Genomic DNA, 14,602 nt, shown 5'->3' on the forward strand with positions numbered 1-14,602 from the left:
CTACAGTAGCTTCTGACTTAAAAATGAACAACAAAGTTTTACTGGGGGTGGGGAGAATCTCATACAACCCAAACTCCGCAATCAACCCAACATGAGGTTTGACCATGAACTCGCTTATTGAATGAAATTCCACACGCTGCATTTAACTCAGTTGCTGGAGGACACTCTCTCAGTCTGAGTAAAAATCACACTTACACATGTGTCAGGTCTGAAACCTTTTATTCAACAGGCAATGCATTGTTCAATGGTGAAGGACATGGACGACGAGTGGAGAAGTTTAAAAACTGATTTTGGAAGGAGTCTATGAATCGATGGAGCCCGCTGTGTTCCTTCCACTCCTTCGTGGAGTGGCTGCCTTTGTGTAAGCGGACCCTGTGATAGCTGCTCTTGGAAAAAACGACGTCTGCGTTTCACCATGAATGTCATGCCTAACGGTAAACGTGAAAGGAGAAGACAGACTCCGCAGGCAGGACGGGGGCCCAGAGACACGAGCTGATCTCTGGTGGAGGCGCGGGCGCACGTTCTCCTGGAAGGCCACCTGAGTTCTGTATCCGCGCTTCATCTGCATTTTCTTCGCTGCCTGAGCCCTCTCTCTCCGGAGGATTCTGAAAGACTCACATTCATACCTGTGGGCACAGAACCTCGTCCCTGGCCCTTTTCAATGGTGTTCTTGTCTCCGGGCGTCTCTGGCCCGGGGCCCGTGGCCGTGCGTCCGTCTGACTTGCTTGCCTGGTTCCTCCCTCTTCCCTGAGCTCGCTCTCTCGAAACCTGATGATAAAATCGCTCTTCAGTTTCACAGTTTGTTTGCCTTGATTGAGTGGCAGTTTGAAAGGAAGTGTCTCGTCAAGGAAGTAGACATTCTTTACCAGAGCACTGTTACACCTATTTTATAATTTGGGGCATGTCACTCCAAGCTTGCGATTTCTTTCTGGCCAGCTCCATCCAGGAGGGCTGATCTGTGCTGCTGTAGCTGGCTCGCTTCAGCTGATGCAATTCTTTCTCCATCATCACTGCCGACTGGGCTGCTGGAGAGAAGACAAAACAAACGGAAATGTGAGAAAAGAGTTTGGATTTGCACTTAAGCTTCTTGGAGGCCTTTTAAAAAGCATGTCTTAACCATGGTCTCAAGCATAAAACGTGCAAATGTGTGAAGAAGATGTCGGCATAGGATAATTTACAGTTCCAGCAATGTGGTGAATTGAGAGAAACTTGCATGATAAAACTGCAGGAACTCTGTGTGTAAATATTCTTAACACCACTGAAAGGGACACTTAAGATAGGGTTAAGATGGTGAATTGTGTTACGTATATTGTAGCAAAATGAAAACTACACTGAAAAATACGGTTACATGCCACAAGAAAGTTGAATCTAGAAACATTATGCTCAGCGAAAGAAGCCAGAAACAAGAGAACACATATTTTATGATGCCATTTATAAGAAGGGTCCCCCCAACAGGCAACTATACAGAGAGACAGAGAACAGATTAGCGGTTGCTTAAGCTGGAGGGGAGCATGGTGAATGACTGCGAATGGGCATGGGATAGCTCTTTAAGGTGAAGGAAATGGTCCAAAATTGGACTGTGATGGTTGGACAACTTGATAAATAGATACTCACTGAATTATATGCTTAAAATGGGTGAGATTTTTTTTTTTGGCCATGTAAATGAATTCTCTTAATAAAAGCTGTTTTTAAAAAAATCAACATACAACATTATAAAGCAATTATTACTGCTGTTTAGATGGTGACTCTTTTCAAGACCGTGTGGACTGCAGCCTGCCAGGCTCCTCTGTCCATGGGATTTCCCAGGCAAGAATACTGGACTGGGTTGCCATTTCCTCCTCCAGGGGATCATCCTGACCCAGGGATCGAACCTTCATCTGCTTTGGCAGGTGGATTCTTTATCACTGAGCCACCAGGGAAATAAAGTCACTCTTCTATGAGTAAAAAATAATAATAATAATAAATAATTAAATGATCAATGTGGCAGGACTTCCTTGGTGGTCCAGTGACTAAGACTCTGCATTCTCAATGCAGGGGGCCTGGGTTCAATTCCTGGTCAGGGAACTGGATCTCACATGCCGCAACCAAAGATTCCATGTGCCACAACCGAGACTCGGTGCAGTAAAATAAATAAATATTTTTTTAAAAAATTAATGTGGCAGCAAGTAATTCAGAAAAGACAAAACAGAACAAAACGAAGCAGGACCAAACCTGGAAATGCATTTCTAAGGGCTCAGCACTATTTTCCGGTTTCATACCCAAATTCTGATGAGACAAGGAGATTCCTCTTTGCAGCCCCTCCTGGAGGCGGAGCTTTGCCCCCTGCCTCTGGTCCGCAGGAGGCTTGGCTGGGGCCAGCAGGAAAGACTTGCTGCGGACAAAGTCGGCTTGCTTCATGGGCTCCTGTCAGGACACAAGAAAGACACATGCAGTCCTGTCACCTGAGATTCAGACGGGGACAAACACAACCACAGGTGATGAGCCACGAAGGCTTCTCCACCCACGTGGCTCATATTGCTGGCACCTTCTTGGGGAGCTCTGGTTCATGACGGGCTGCCATCCAGCCTCCAGGATGGACTTGCTCACGGCCTGCTCCTGGCTCCTGACCTGTCCTTGACCCTGGCCAGATCAGAGGGCCAGGTTCCACTGGAAAGGCGAAAGGAACCATGTTTAGAGATAGCTTTATGACTTTTAGGACACTTCGGATGACCGTGGATGCCAGGATCACTGGTGACTATTTGTTTTATCAATTCCCTAAGCCTGCAGGAGGTTTCCAAGCTTGGCTACAGCAGCAGTTTTGGTGAAGATGAAGAGAAGCAGGTCAACTGCAAGCTCAGGCTCACTTCCCCACATGGCTGCAACATGATTTGGGATTTTTACCGTGTCGACTGGGGGGAACCCAAAAGCTGTGAGTCTCAGCCTACTTTTAAGCACCACTGTTTGGGTTGGAGAAAACTGTTTTCAATCTGGAGTGTACAAGGGACCCCCGGGGTCCAGCCGTACAAATGTTGGTGAAGAGTACGGACCCCAGTGGGCGGCCAGAGCAGCAGCACATGCAGGGCTCGGTCATTTACTGCAAAACGAGTCAAGATGGGGCTGCTGACATGGTTGCCGAGCATCCAAATGAGAAGTTATTTTCACCCCGGGTCCCTTTCTCCAGATGCTGAGCTGTGTTGCCAAGGAGCTGGGGAACAGAGGGCTGGCTGCATTGCCTGAGTGGTCCACGGCTCCTCCGCTGCCCCGGCCCCCTGGCACATGCACGGGGCAGACCTCAGCTGTCATCACAGGCAACAGTCGCTATAATGACCGTGCAGGACATGGGGCCATCACGGGCTCCCAGCCCCCAGCCCCCACCTGGGGCGCTCCCCTGCATACACAGGGAGACAGAGGGTCCACTCTAAGCACCTGGGTTTTCTCGGGTACCTTGGCAGGCCTTCCTGTGTCAGACTTCAAGGTCCGGGCCGCAGGTTTGTCTTCCTGGCTGGGGGGCTGCTCCAGAGGTCCTCGGCGCTTCTGGCGCCCCACGGTGATCCAGGGCGGCGCGGGCTGTCCGTTGGTTCCAGGCCCTGCTACCTTCTCTGAGGGTAAAGACACAGGTCATACAAAGCAATCCTGGCCACCTCCAGCCTGGCGTGACTTCTCCTACCCACAGCACACTGCACAGGGGCTCTGGGGTGCGTGTGTGGGTGGGGGTCTGCAAGCCTCCTTGGAGACACTAGTCCTTTTCTTTTGGGGACTTTGTTTTCTCAGTTATGTTCAGTCACTAAGTCATAATCTGACTCTTTGCAACTCCATGGACTGCAGCACACCAGGCTTCCCTGTCCTTCACAGTCTCCTGGAGTTTGCTTAAACTCATGTCCATTGAATTGGTGATGCCATCCAACCATCTCATCCTCTGTCGCCTCCTTCTCCTCCTGCCTTCAATCTTTCCCAGCATCAGGGTCTTAGTTAAAGATGATTCAAAGAGATTACGCCTCTCCTGTCCGAGCCACAGAAAAATCAAATGCAACTGCTCCCATACACACGTTTAAAAGCAACCTTCCTTCTATGGGATGTTAGGGAATGAGATAAGAGTCGGTACCTAGATAAGAGAAGATTTCTCTAAGGCAGACCTGTCCCTGGGACCAGTATACACTACCCAATACTCGATATGCTTGGAACAGTATGCTTCTCTTTTCTTTTAAAAATTGTAAGCACAATCTTCCCCAGTGGGGAAGATTACTCTGTGACACTGAGAATAAGCCACGACTATTTTCCTTGATGTTTGGGAGAGAAGAGGAAAAAAATGCCTTTAAAACAGAACATTGTGATGAATTTCCTTCCGTGTTCACAGTGCTTGCTTTGGGTGGTAAAACTGTGTTTCCCCTTCCCCTTGCCTTTCAACTCTTCTGTATTTTTCTATTTCCTAGTATGAGAATTTATTCCCTTCATCAACAGAAAAAAGAAGCCAGTTTGTTTTTTTCAAGGAAACCAAGTGATTAAATAAGTGGCTTCTCATGGGTATCTGGAAAGTTCATTGAGCTCAAGGCCCACGAGCCAGCCTCCCTGAGCATCTGCCCACCACCCACAGAGCAGACGGCCACGAATCCCCATCTCCACTGGCTTCTTCCTGCTTCCCGTGTCCACAGGGCGCCCCCGTCAGCAGGCACAGGCCGCACCATGCCACAGCACACACGGGGACATCCAGGGCGGGACAGTGCCCTTATTCTTTGTGGCCTGACAGACACCACCCCTTGATCAGGTGTGTTTAGGATTTTACTCTGTCTGGTTTGGCTTCTGCCTCCAGTTCAACGTGGAGTCCCCTTCTCCCACCCCCGGTCACCAAGAAGGGGTGACAGCCAGAGCCGCCACCCTGTGAGCTTCTTCTCCCACCAGGGTTGCACACGCACAGACCTGCCCTTGGCCCCCACGAACCTGCTCCATCGCGTTGACTCGCCCCTTGTCCCCTCTGCCCTCTCAGACTCTCCTGGATGCTGACCTCTTCCCCGTCACTCTGCAAAACGCTCAGGTCTCCCACAGCTCAGAGAAAAATGTCTCCAGAACCTCGCCACTTCCTTGCAGCCCTCGTTCTCCACTCTCCTCTGCCCGTGTCTCTTCAGCTAACCCCGGACTCAGACACGATGTGAACACTGGGGCCTCGCCTATCCTCCAGCTGTTTCACCCCTGCAGCTCAGCTGGGACCATGTAGCCCCCTGCGGGCACCCCACCTCCAGGACCCTGCCAGACTCTTGCTCATAAACCTGGAATTCCCCTTGTTCCTAATCCTCAGCCTTTCTCTTTTCCTTCCCAAGTATTCTCTGTTCAACTCCTAACCAGCACTCAGTTGCTCAGATTGCTTCCAAATGTGTAAGCCAGCCCTACCTTCTACTCTGAGCCAGGGCCCAGCACTTCTACTCCCCACCCCTCCTTCCCTTCTTCCACACTCCCATTCATTCATTCCTTCATCCATCCACTCCTTGTTTGCTATGGGCAGGGATTGTGCTTAAAAACTAAGATGGTAAAGAGAAAATTGTTTCTTTAAAGAGCTCTGGGCTTCCCTGGTGGTCCAGTGCTTAAGAATCTGCCTGCCAATGCCAGGGACACAGGTTTGATCCCTGGTCCGGGAAGATCCCACATGCCACGCGGCAACTAAAGCCTGCACCACAACTACAGCGCCCGTGCCCCAGAGCCCGTGCTCTGCAATGAGCAGCCCGCAAGCCACAGGCGCAGAGCAGGCCTCCACTCGCCGCACCTGCAGAAAGCCTGTGTGCAGCAACAAAGACCCAACGCGGCCAAAAATAAATACGTGGCGAAAACCGGAACTCGCTACACTTCACAACGTGCTGTGGACACGGGGTAACACCGATGGGTGGGAGCTGAGGATACTGTCTGCAAATGGGACCTGAAGAAGGAAACTTCTAGGCTGAGAAGACGGGCAAGGAAAGGGGACAAAAGACAGCGATGCTGGCAGGCCAGCTTAGAGGGGCTGAAGGACAGGGTGGGCCAACTGAGGGGGTCTTCCTGGCCTTTTTCTTGTCCATTATAGGTTTAAACCCTGGGTATACTCTGGAGGAGATTGCGTGGGGAGTAAGTGTGAGTGGGGCTGGAGCCGGGGGGTGGGGGTGGGAGGCTGGGGCCATGGTCCAGGAGAGGTTGGACAATGACTCCAGGATCATCCCTTCAAGTCCACCAAGCTCCCGCCTGGGTATCGCCTCCTCCAGGAAGCCTGTTCCGGTCACTCAGTTGGACACATTCCCCCTCCTAAGTCTGCTGGAACTCTCCTGAGACATTTGCCCCACTGTTTGGTACTAAACACATCTGCCAGCTGACCAACCACCCCACTGACATATGCTTTTGGTCACCAGAACTTCCTATTTACTTAACAAAGAGCCGGCAGCGACTACATTCCAGGTGCTGTTCTGATACTAGCTTATCCAAGGTGTGACTCTGCGCTGTTTCTCGTCTAGAGAACCGAGCAGTCGCTGGGCACACAGAGGCAGGCAGTGTGGCTCATTTCACCCAAAGTCTGCACATCTCATCCCCCCTTCCCAACTTCTCCTTCCAGAGAGTACTCATAATCCGTGTCTTTCTGGAGTTTTCCTGCAGGAAGGGGTCCTTTTATTCCTCTCAGATTTTCTCTTCACACTCACTGGCTGGTCATGCTCTCTGTTCTCTCTTGGCTCCTGATGTCTGGCCACACAGTTCTCCCGACAACAGCCAGCACATGCCAGCCTTCACCTCTGACAAGGAGACTGGAGAAAAGCAGGGCTCTGACAGGGGTTGAAACTCACTATCTCAGTCAACAAAATTATTTTGAGTCATCAAACCTGGCTCATCTGCACTGCAGGTGATTCTTTACCGACTGAGCTACCAGGGAAGCCCCTACTTTATCATGTAATCTTTTCAAAAAAGTTTTTTTTTTTAAAAAAAGCACTCCAAAATAATCAGGACTCCCTGCTCACCCTCTTCACGCCCTCTCGGGCCTCCACACTGCCTGGGGTCCTGGGACTACTTGTCTTTTCGATAGCTGCCCCTGCCCTCCTACTCCTCCTCTGCAATTCTCTGAAGGCTTACCCGGAATCCCCCCTCCCACTTCCATTTCCTAACTAAGACCCCAGACCAGCAGGGGCAATGAACCTGCCTCTCTGAACTCAATGGCGCAATGCAGCTCCCAGAGAAGCGCTGCTGTGTCTGCCAGCCTCCTTCTCGGGGCACGGCGGGAAGTCCGTACACTGCTCCCTTCGCCTTCGTACTTCCCTTCGCCTACTCATCGCCTCTCTCACAACCTCCACACCCCCGTCCGGGAAAAAAAGCCCCTGCTGCTTTCACTGTCTCCCCCTGGAGTGTTTACATCATAACAAGTGAGAGGTGGAAAGGCCTGGACCGTGCCCTCTGCCCCTGGCTTACGGACAGGTCAGTACAGCATCTCGTGCCCACTGACCCACATAGGACACAGTTAAACTGTGATGTTAACTACCAGCGTGTCAAGGTTTTACAACAAATCCGGTCCTGGTGAAAAGGGCTGATGGGCTGATGGACTTAAACTGTGTTCCGGGTCAACGCTGCCCAGGGTCTGGTAACCCAACGTATCCGTGGAGGGGACAGAGGGGCAGTCCATGTCCAGGGCCGGGGTTTGTGCAGGCTCCAGAGCAGGAATTTCTGTGATTTTTTTTTTTCCCCGAATGGGGACCTGAAGTCTGCTCTGTTTGTTGATAAAGAGCCAACTATAACAGTTTGGGGTGGGGCTTCCCTGGTGGCTCAGATGGTAAAGAATCCTCCTGCAATGCAGGAAACCCGGGTTCAATCCCTGGGTTGGGAAGATCCCTTGGAGAAGGGAATGGCTACCATTCCAGTATTCTTGCCTGGAGAATTCCATGGACAGAGGAGCCTGGTGGGCTACAGTCCACGGGATTGCAAAGAGTCAGACACAACTAAGCGACTAACACTAACCCACTCACTCACTCATATAACTCTTTTAAGGCTCTGTGACTTGTAGGTAAAATTTGTGAAAAAGCATTTTTAGAGAAAAGTCAACGTGTGAATCACATCTGGATCTGGAAGTGCAGGGCTGGGCATCTGGTCACCCAAAGGCGTGTGAACTGGAGGCTCCAAGGGTCAGACGCTTGGCCAGGCTCTTTGCTTGAGTTCAGGGCCTGAGCCCAGGCCTCAGCATGTGAGGGCTGGCAGACCTTGTACCAACATCCAGCCCGACTCCCACACCTCATGGTGGTGACCTGGGAGCCAGCAACAGGCTCCAGGGCACAGAGCTGTGATGGAGGAACCTGGATTGCAAGCTCATTTGCTCAACCACCACTGTCTGTCTCTAAGCAGAAGATAACGACCAGAGTCTTCTGAGCACAGAGACAACCCATCTCCCTGTCCTGCCAGGTGATGGAGCCAGTACCTCATATGGATATGAGGACAGAAAGACACTGTAATTTGAGAATAATTTTGAGGGCTTCCCTGGTGGCTCAGTGGTAAAGAGCCCACCTGCCCATGCAGGAGACATGGGTTTGAGCCCTGACCAGGGAAGATACCACATGGTTCGGAGCAACTAAGGCTGAGCACCACAACTACCAGACCTGTGCTCCAGAGAATGGGAGCTGAAACTGCTGCAGCCCGTGCTCCGCAGTAAGAAGACGCTGCAGTGAGACGTCTGCACGCTGCAGCTAGACAGTGACCCCCGCCTCTCTGCAACTAAAGTCCGTGTGCAGCAATGAAGATCCAGCACAGCCAAAATAAAATAAATAATTTTTAAAAAGCTGGGACAGGAGAATCCCCTTCCCGCACCCTCCCGCACAGCTGAGAGGAGGTTTTGGCACATCCCTGGGAAGCGTGACTGTACGGTATGAAGCCGCATCACGGTCTGCAGTTAAAACGCTCTTGCTGCCCTGTGAGTTACGACGAACCGCATTTCACAAAGGAGGAAGCTAAGACATAGCGGTTGACAAACTCATTTGCTCAGAATCTCACAGCCCCTGTGGGGTGGACCCCAGAATCAAACCTCCAAATCCAGGCTCTTCAGTGTCCCCACCCAGTGCCTGCCTGGCAAACTTCCCTGCCTCATCCCTGCCCCTGGTCACACAAACAGGGCGGAGGGCCACCCGCTGCAGGTCAGGAGCACTCCCCACCCATCCCAACCCTGGCACAGATGTCCTACAGAAGTGAAGCCGTTGATGTTCTCAGGGAGCTGCTGGCAGGGGTGGGGCTGGAGGAGATGTCAGAGGGAGGGAAGGGGTGGCAGATGAACTTGGGGAGGCAGAAATGTTGACTTTGGCCAGAATCTAAACTGCTTTAAATGCCTTACACGGGAGTGTGAATTTTATTCTAAATATAATGGGGAGGCATCCAGAGGATTTAAAAATTTTGTTTTAATTGGAGGAACACTGCTTCACAATGTTGTGTTGGTTTCTGCCTCACAACGCACAGCAGCCACGTGTATACATGTATCACCTCCCCTTCGAGCCTCTCTCCCGCCACCCCTGGAGGTCATCACAGAGCACCAAGCTGGGCTCCCTGTGTTACACAGCAACTTCTCACTAGCGATACCCTGAGAAAACCGTAATTCAAAAAGGCACATAGACCCCAGTGTTCACAGCGGCACTATTTACAATAGCCAGGACACAGAAGCAACCTAGATGTCCACTGACATTCACAAGTTTTAAAGAGGAAAGTTCCAGGGTTAGACCCATGACTTGGGAAGAGAGAGTGAGGACAGAGTTGGAGAGAGAGGGCGCTGCAGGGGTCAGGTTAAAGGTGCTGAGAGCTGGCCTGGGGGCAGCTGGGGGAGGATAAAGACCTGCACGTTAGGATGACCAGGACGCGCTGACCAAGGTGTAAAGCATGACTGATCTTCATCCATCAGATGGAAGAAAAGAAACTAAAAACAGACTGACAACTCCTAGTGCAGATGAGAGGCGGAGAAACAATCCCATCCCTGCTCTTAGAAGTGTAAACTTGTGCAGCCTTCATGAGGGTCATCTGAAGTTGGCTATTAAATTAAAACTTTCTAGCTCTGTGAGCCAGAAAATCCGCTTTTAAGAATCTATCCTATGGTTTCCCTGGTGGTCCAATGGCTGAGAATCCGCCTGCCAAGGCAGGGGACATGGGCTTGATCTCTGGTCTGGGAAGATCCCACATGCCACAGAGCAACTAAGCCTGGGAGCCACAGCTACTGAGCCCACTTGCTGCAGTTACTGAAGCCCATGCACCTAGGGCCTGTGCTCTGCAACAAGAGAAGCCGCTGCAATGAGAAGCCCGCACACCGCGACTAGAGAGTAGGCCCTGCTCTCACAATTAGACAAAAGCCCGAGCGGCGACGAAGACCCAGCACAGCCAAAAATAGATAAATCTTAAAAAAAAAAAATCTATCCTAGAGATAGAATTCCCCAGTGGTTATGACTCCACATTTCACTTCTGAGGGCCCGGTTTTGAGCCCTGGTCAGGGAACGAAGTTTGACCCCTGGTCAGGAAACTAAGATCCCACAAGTGTCACGGCATGACCAAAAAAAAAAACAATAACAACAACAAAAAACTGTCTAGCCTAGCTTAGAGAAATGATTGTGTGAACACACAGAACTAAAACAAGGATGGTTACTGCAGCAGTGTTAGCAAAAGGAAAAAAAAACCCTCTCAACAATCGGAATGCCCTTCCACAGGGGAATGGCTAAATAATATATGGTATATGTACTCTGGTGGCTCAGATGGTAAAGAATCAGCCTGCAATGTAGGAGACCCTGGTTCGATCCCTGGGTGGAGAAGATCCCCTGGAGAAGGGAATGGCAACCCATTCCAGTGTTCTTGCCTGGAGAATTCCATGGGCAGAGGAGCCTGGTTGGCTACAGTCCATGGGGTTGCAAAAAGTTAGACACAACTGAGCGACCAGACAGACAGACAGACAGACAGACACACACACACACACACACACACACACACACACATGTTGCCCTTAAAAAGAATGAGGACAAGTGGCTCACTCTGATCAGAAAAGATGCCCACTCCTTATTGTGGACTGAAAATGTCTAATTGCAAGCTAACATGGATAGCATTTTTATGATTAAAAAAAAAAAAAAATAGATTGCTGGGGACTTTGCTGGCAGTCCAGGGGTTGAAATTCTGTGCTTCCACTGCAGGGAGCGCAGATTCAATTCCTGATTGGGGAGCTAAGATCCTGCGTGCCCATTGGTGTGGCCCCCAAAATAAATATAAACTCAAAAAAAAAAAAAAGATTGCTGCACCTACCTGTGGACACTGATGTGACTCTGAGCACAGCCGCATGAGAGACAGCAGGGGTGACTCCATTAGCGGCGGTGTGTCCTGCGTGTGTGTGTGGGAGGCCCAGGGAGGTTCAGAGGTGGCTGGAGAGGAGGCTGCTTCTGTCGTTTAAAAGGTTATTTTAAAATGTACGTACAGTGAAACTCATTTTTCTGCCATACAGTTCAATGAGTTTGAATAGAGACTTAAGATTCTTGCGACAGCCACCACAAATGGGCCACAGAACAATGTCAACACCCCCCAAAATTCTCTCCCTTTGTCGTCAGTTATTCAGTCACTCAGTGGCGCCCGCCTCTTTGTGAGTCCAAGGACTGTAGCACACCAGGCTTTCCTGTCTTCCACCGTCTCCCAGTCCTGCCTAGAGCATCCCATGGGCAGAGGAGACTGGCAGGCTGCAGTCCATGGGGTGACAGAGTCAGACATGACTGAAGCAACTGACCATGCACGCATGTCCACTGAGTCAGAGATGCCATCCAACCATCTCATCCTCCGTCTCCCCCTTCTCCTCCTGCCCTCAATCCTTCCCAGCACCAGGGTCTTTTCCAGGGAGTTGGCTCTTCGCTCAGGGGCCCAAAGTACTGGAGCGTCAACGTGGCGAGAGCAGGCGAGCTGCAGGACACCGGCACCACACCTGCTGAGGGGTCCGGGGTCCCTCCTGGCTCTGCTGGGGTGGGAACCACCACACTGGGCAGCAGGCAGGGATGAGCAGAGGCACATGGTCTGAGGAGCCCAGAGGAGGCAGGGGAGCTGAGGCCCAGAGTATAGACCACGCTTACTTGCCAGGAAGGGACCACGGGGGGAAGGAGAAGGACAAAAAGAAGGGTAGGTGTGAATGAAGTTGGTTTTCTTTAAGAATAAAAGACATGAATATATTTTTAGGACACCAAAAAGAAAAAAAAAAACCCACCAAACTCCTTGTATTCTACTTCAACAAACTTGAATACACTGAAATAACTGCCATTAGAGAAGGTGACAACCTCTTTGAGCTCATTTCCTTCAGAAAATGTCCCTGACATCCAAAGACAAGAGGGACATCTACCTACACTCACCACCTGCTGCCTCCCTGGGCCCTAAGTTCCTGGACAGCAAGGCTGCCACGCTCTTCCTGCCTGCCTTCCGGGGTCAGAACAGCGCCGTGCGTGAGGCAGGAGTATGTGACGCGGAAGGAGCAGACGCGTGAGGGAGTGAGCCTGCTCCAGGGCCTGCTGTGCCGCTGTCAGCAGCCTGGAAGGAGGCAGTTTGGACTGGAGGTGGAGACCAGTTAACCAACGAGGCCCCTGCTGAGAGCAGCAGTGTCCAGCTACTCTCCAAAATACCCAGCAAGTGTCCACCACTACATGGAAGATAAGTCACACACACGACTAGAAGGCAGGCCAACAGGAGTAACATCCAGAGAATGAGCTGAAAAGTGATGACTTTTTTCTACGTGTGTTCAGTATTTCACCATTTTCCCTGCGCTAATTCTAATCCTGTGAGCAGAAGAGTGCTTCCAGCCTGGTAATTTAGACCGTGGGACAGATTGGTCCTGGCCGGCTCAGTCAGCAGAGCATGGGATTCTTAACCCCAGGGTCGTGGGTTCTAGCCCCATGGTGGGTGGTTGCTCCTCAATATTTGGGCTTCCCTGTTGGCTCAGATAATAAAGAATCTGCCTGCAAGGCAAGAGACCCAGGTTTAATCCCTGGGTTGAGAAGATCCCCTGGAGAAGGGAATGGCCATCTACCTCAGTCTTCTTGCCTGGAGAGTTCTGTGGGCAGAGGAGCCTGGTGGGCTACTGTCCATGGGACGGCATGAGCTGGACACAGCCGAGTGACTACCACTTTCAGACTGGTCTAGCAGAGGCATGGGGGCTGTCCTGCACACACAAGCAGGGATCCTAACCCAGGGCCATTCACCGGCTACGGCAGGGAGGTGAGCAGGTTCACCGGTCTCCTGCGTGCTGACGAGCACGAGCGTGCTGGGCTCACAGTGAACACCCCAAGGGGCCCCGTGAGACTCAGCCCAGGCAGCAAGCTGGGCTCCTGTTCATTGCAACAACCACCATTTTCTCCCTGAATACCACATCCTGGGGTTTCTTCATCTTGAGAGCAGACAGACAGGGTGTGAGGAGAGGAGGGGAAGGAGCTGGAGTCCCCGAAGCAGAACGGGCCCACCTGGGGCCCCTCCATCAGCCTAGGGACAGGGGAGGCGGCAGCCCATCTGGAGGCTCTGGGTAAACTGCTGTCATAAGGAGATAATGAGCAGCAACAGTTAGGCCTTTCTAGAAAACTAGGTAATATGTTATGACAACTTTTTATTATCTATGTTTTATGTGAATTTAATTGCCTTTAGCTGCTGTAATTTGGGGGCAAGGATGGTAGCAGAAGTTGTAATAATGAACTGAAACACAAGCAGACCCAGTGTCTGGGGAAGGAGTAGAGACTGCTTCACTTAATGGGCTCCAGGAGCCGGGGCTCTGAGACTCTGCTCTGGCCTGTGGGAAGCAGCCCCCAGACTCCACAGTCCCAGGTGGGACAAGAGAGCAGCCCCACCCTCTATTGGCTCTCATGCCTCAAGTCTGGAGAAGGAAATGGCAACCCACTCCAGTATTCTTGCCTGGAGAATCCCATGGACAGAGGAGCCTGGCGGGCTACAGTCCACGGGGGTCGCAGAGAGTTGGACACGACTCAGTGACTAAACCATAACCGAGAGGGTCAGTTCCCAAAAGAACGTGAGAATTATCTCCTCTCTTTGCACTGATAAGAAAATCACTCCCTGTGCCCCCTATAGGGACCAGGCTTCTTCCCTTCCAGAATTCACCTGAGTCAGTTATTTCTATGGCTTAGAGAATGCTAACAAAGTTAGACAGATGAGACAACTCTCTTCCACTATTTAAGCAAAGAAATGAATAAGTATGATATCGTATTTTATGTGCTGTGCTAAGTTGCTTCAGTTGGGTTCAGCTGTGCTTCAACCCAGGGATGGAACCCGCGTCTCTTACGTCTCCTGCAGTGGCGGGTGGGTTCTTTACCACTGCTGCTGCTGCTAAGTCGCTTCAATCGTGTCTGACTCTCTGCGACCCCATAGCCGGCAGCCCACCAAGCTCGGCCGTCCCTGGGATTCTCCAGGCAAGAACACTGGAGTGGGTTGCCATTTCCTTCTCCAATGCATGAAAGTGAAAAGTGAAAGTGAAGTTGCTCAGTCGTGTCCACTAGTGCCACCTTAATCAAAAGAAAAAAACAGATGATTTTTTCTATGGTCTCTAACTACAGACCATTCCAGCCAACTGTTCTTGACAAGGAACAAGGCCTAACCCTCCCAGCTTAGGCTGAGGAAGTTATAAATTATCAATGTGTCAAGCATCGCCCTCTGA

The 14,602-nt window shown here is 51.1% G+C and overlaps 1 protein-coding gene across 1 annotated transcript in view; it reads right to left on the reverse strand.

The window, feature by feature from the left end:
* Positions 1–202: 202 nt before the first annotated feature.
* CRACDL (CRACD like) overlaps positions 203–14,602 on the reverse strand; it is a 131,868-nt gene continuing 117,468 nt past the window's right edge. The window contains exons 10-12 of the mRNA XM_055539267.1: positions 3,406–3,578; positions 2,259–2,403; positions 203–1,022 (exon numbers count right to left, since the gene is read on the reverse strand). Coding sequence (XP_055395242.1) covers positions 883–1,022; positions 2,259–2,403; positions 3,406–3,578 — 458 coding nt within the window. The 3' untranslated portion in view covers positions 203–882. The remainder of the gene's footprint in view (positions 1,023–2,258; positions 2,404–3,405; positions 3,579–14,602) is intronic.

This window comes from Bubalus kerabau, chromosome 11 (genome assembly GCF_029407905.1).
Source record: "Bubalus kerabau isolate K-KA32 ecotype Philippines breed swamp buffalo chromosome 11, PCC_UOA_SB_1v2, whole genome shotgun sequence".
Taxonomy (NCBI): domain Eukaryota; kingdom Metazoa; phylum Chordata; class Mammalia; order Artiodactyla; family Bovidae; genus Bubalus; species Bubalus kerabau.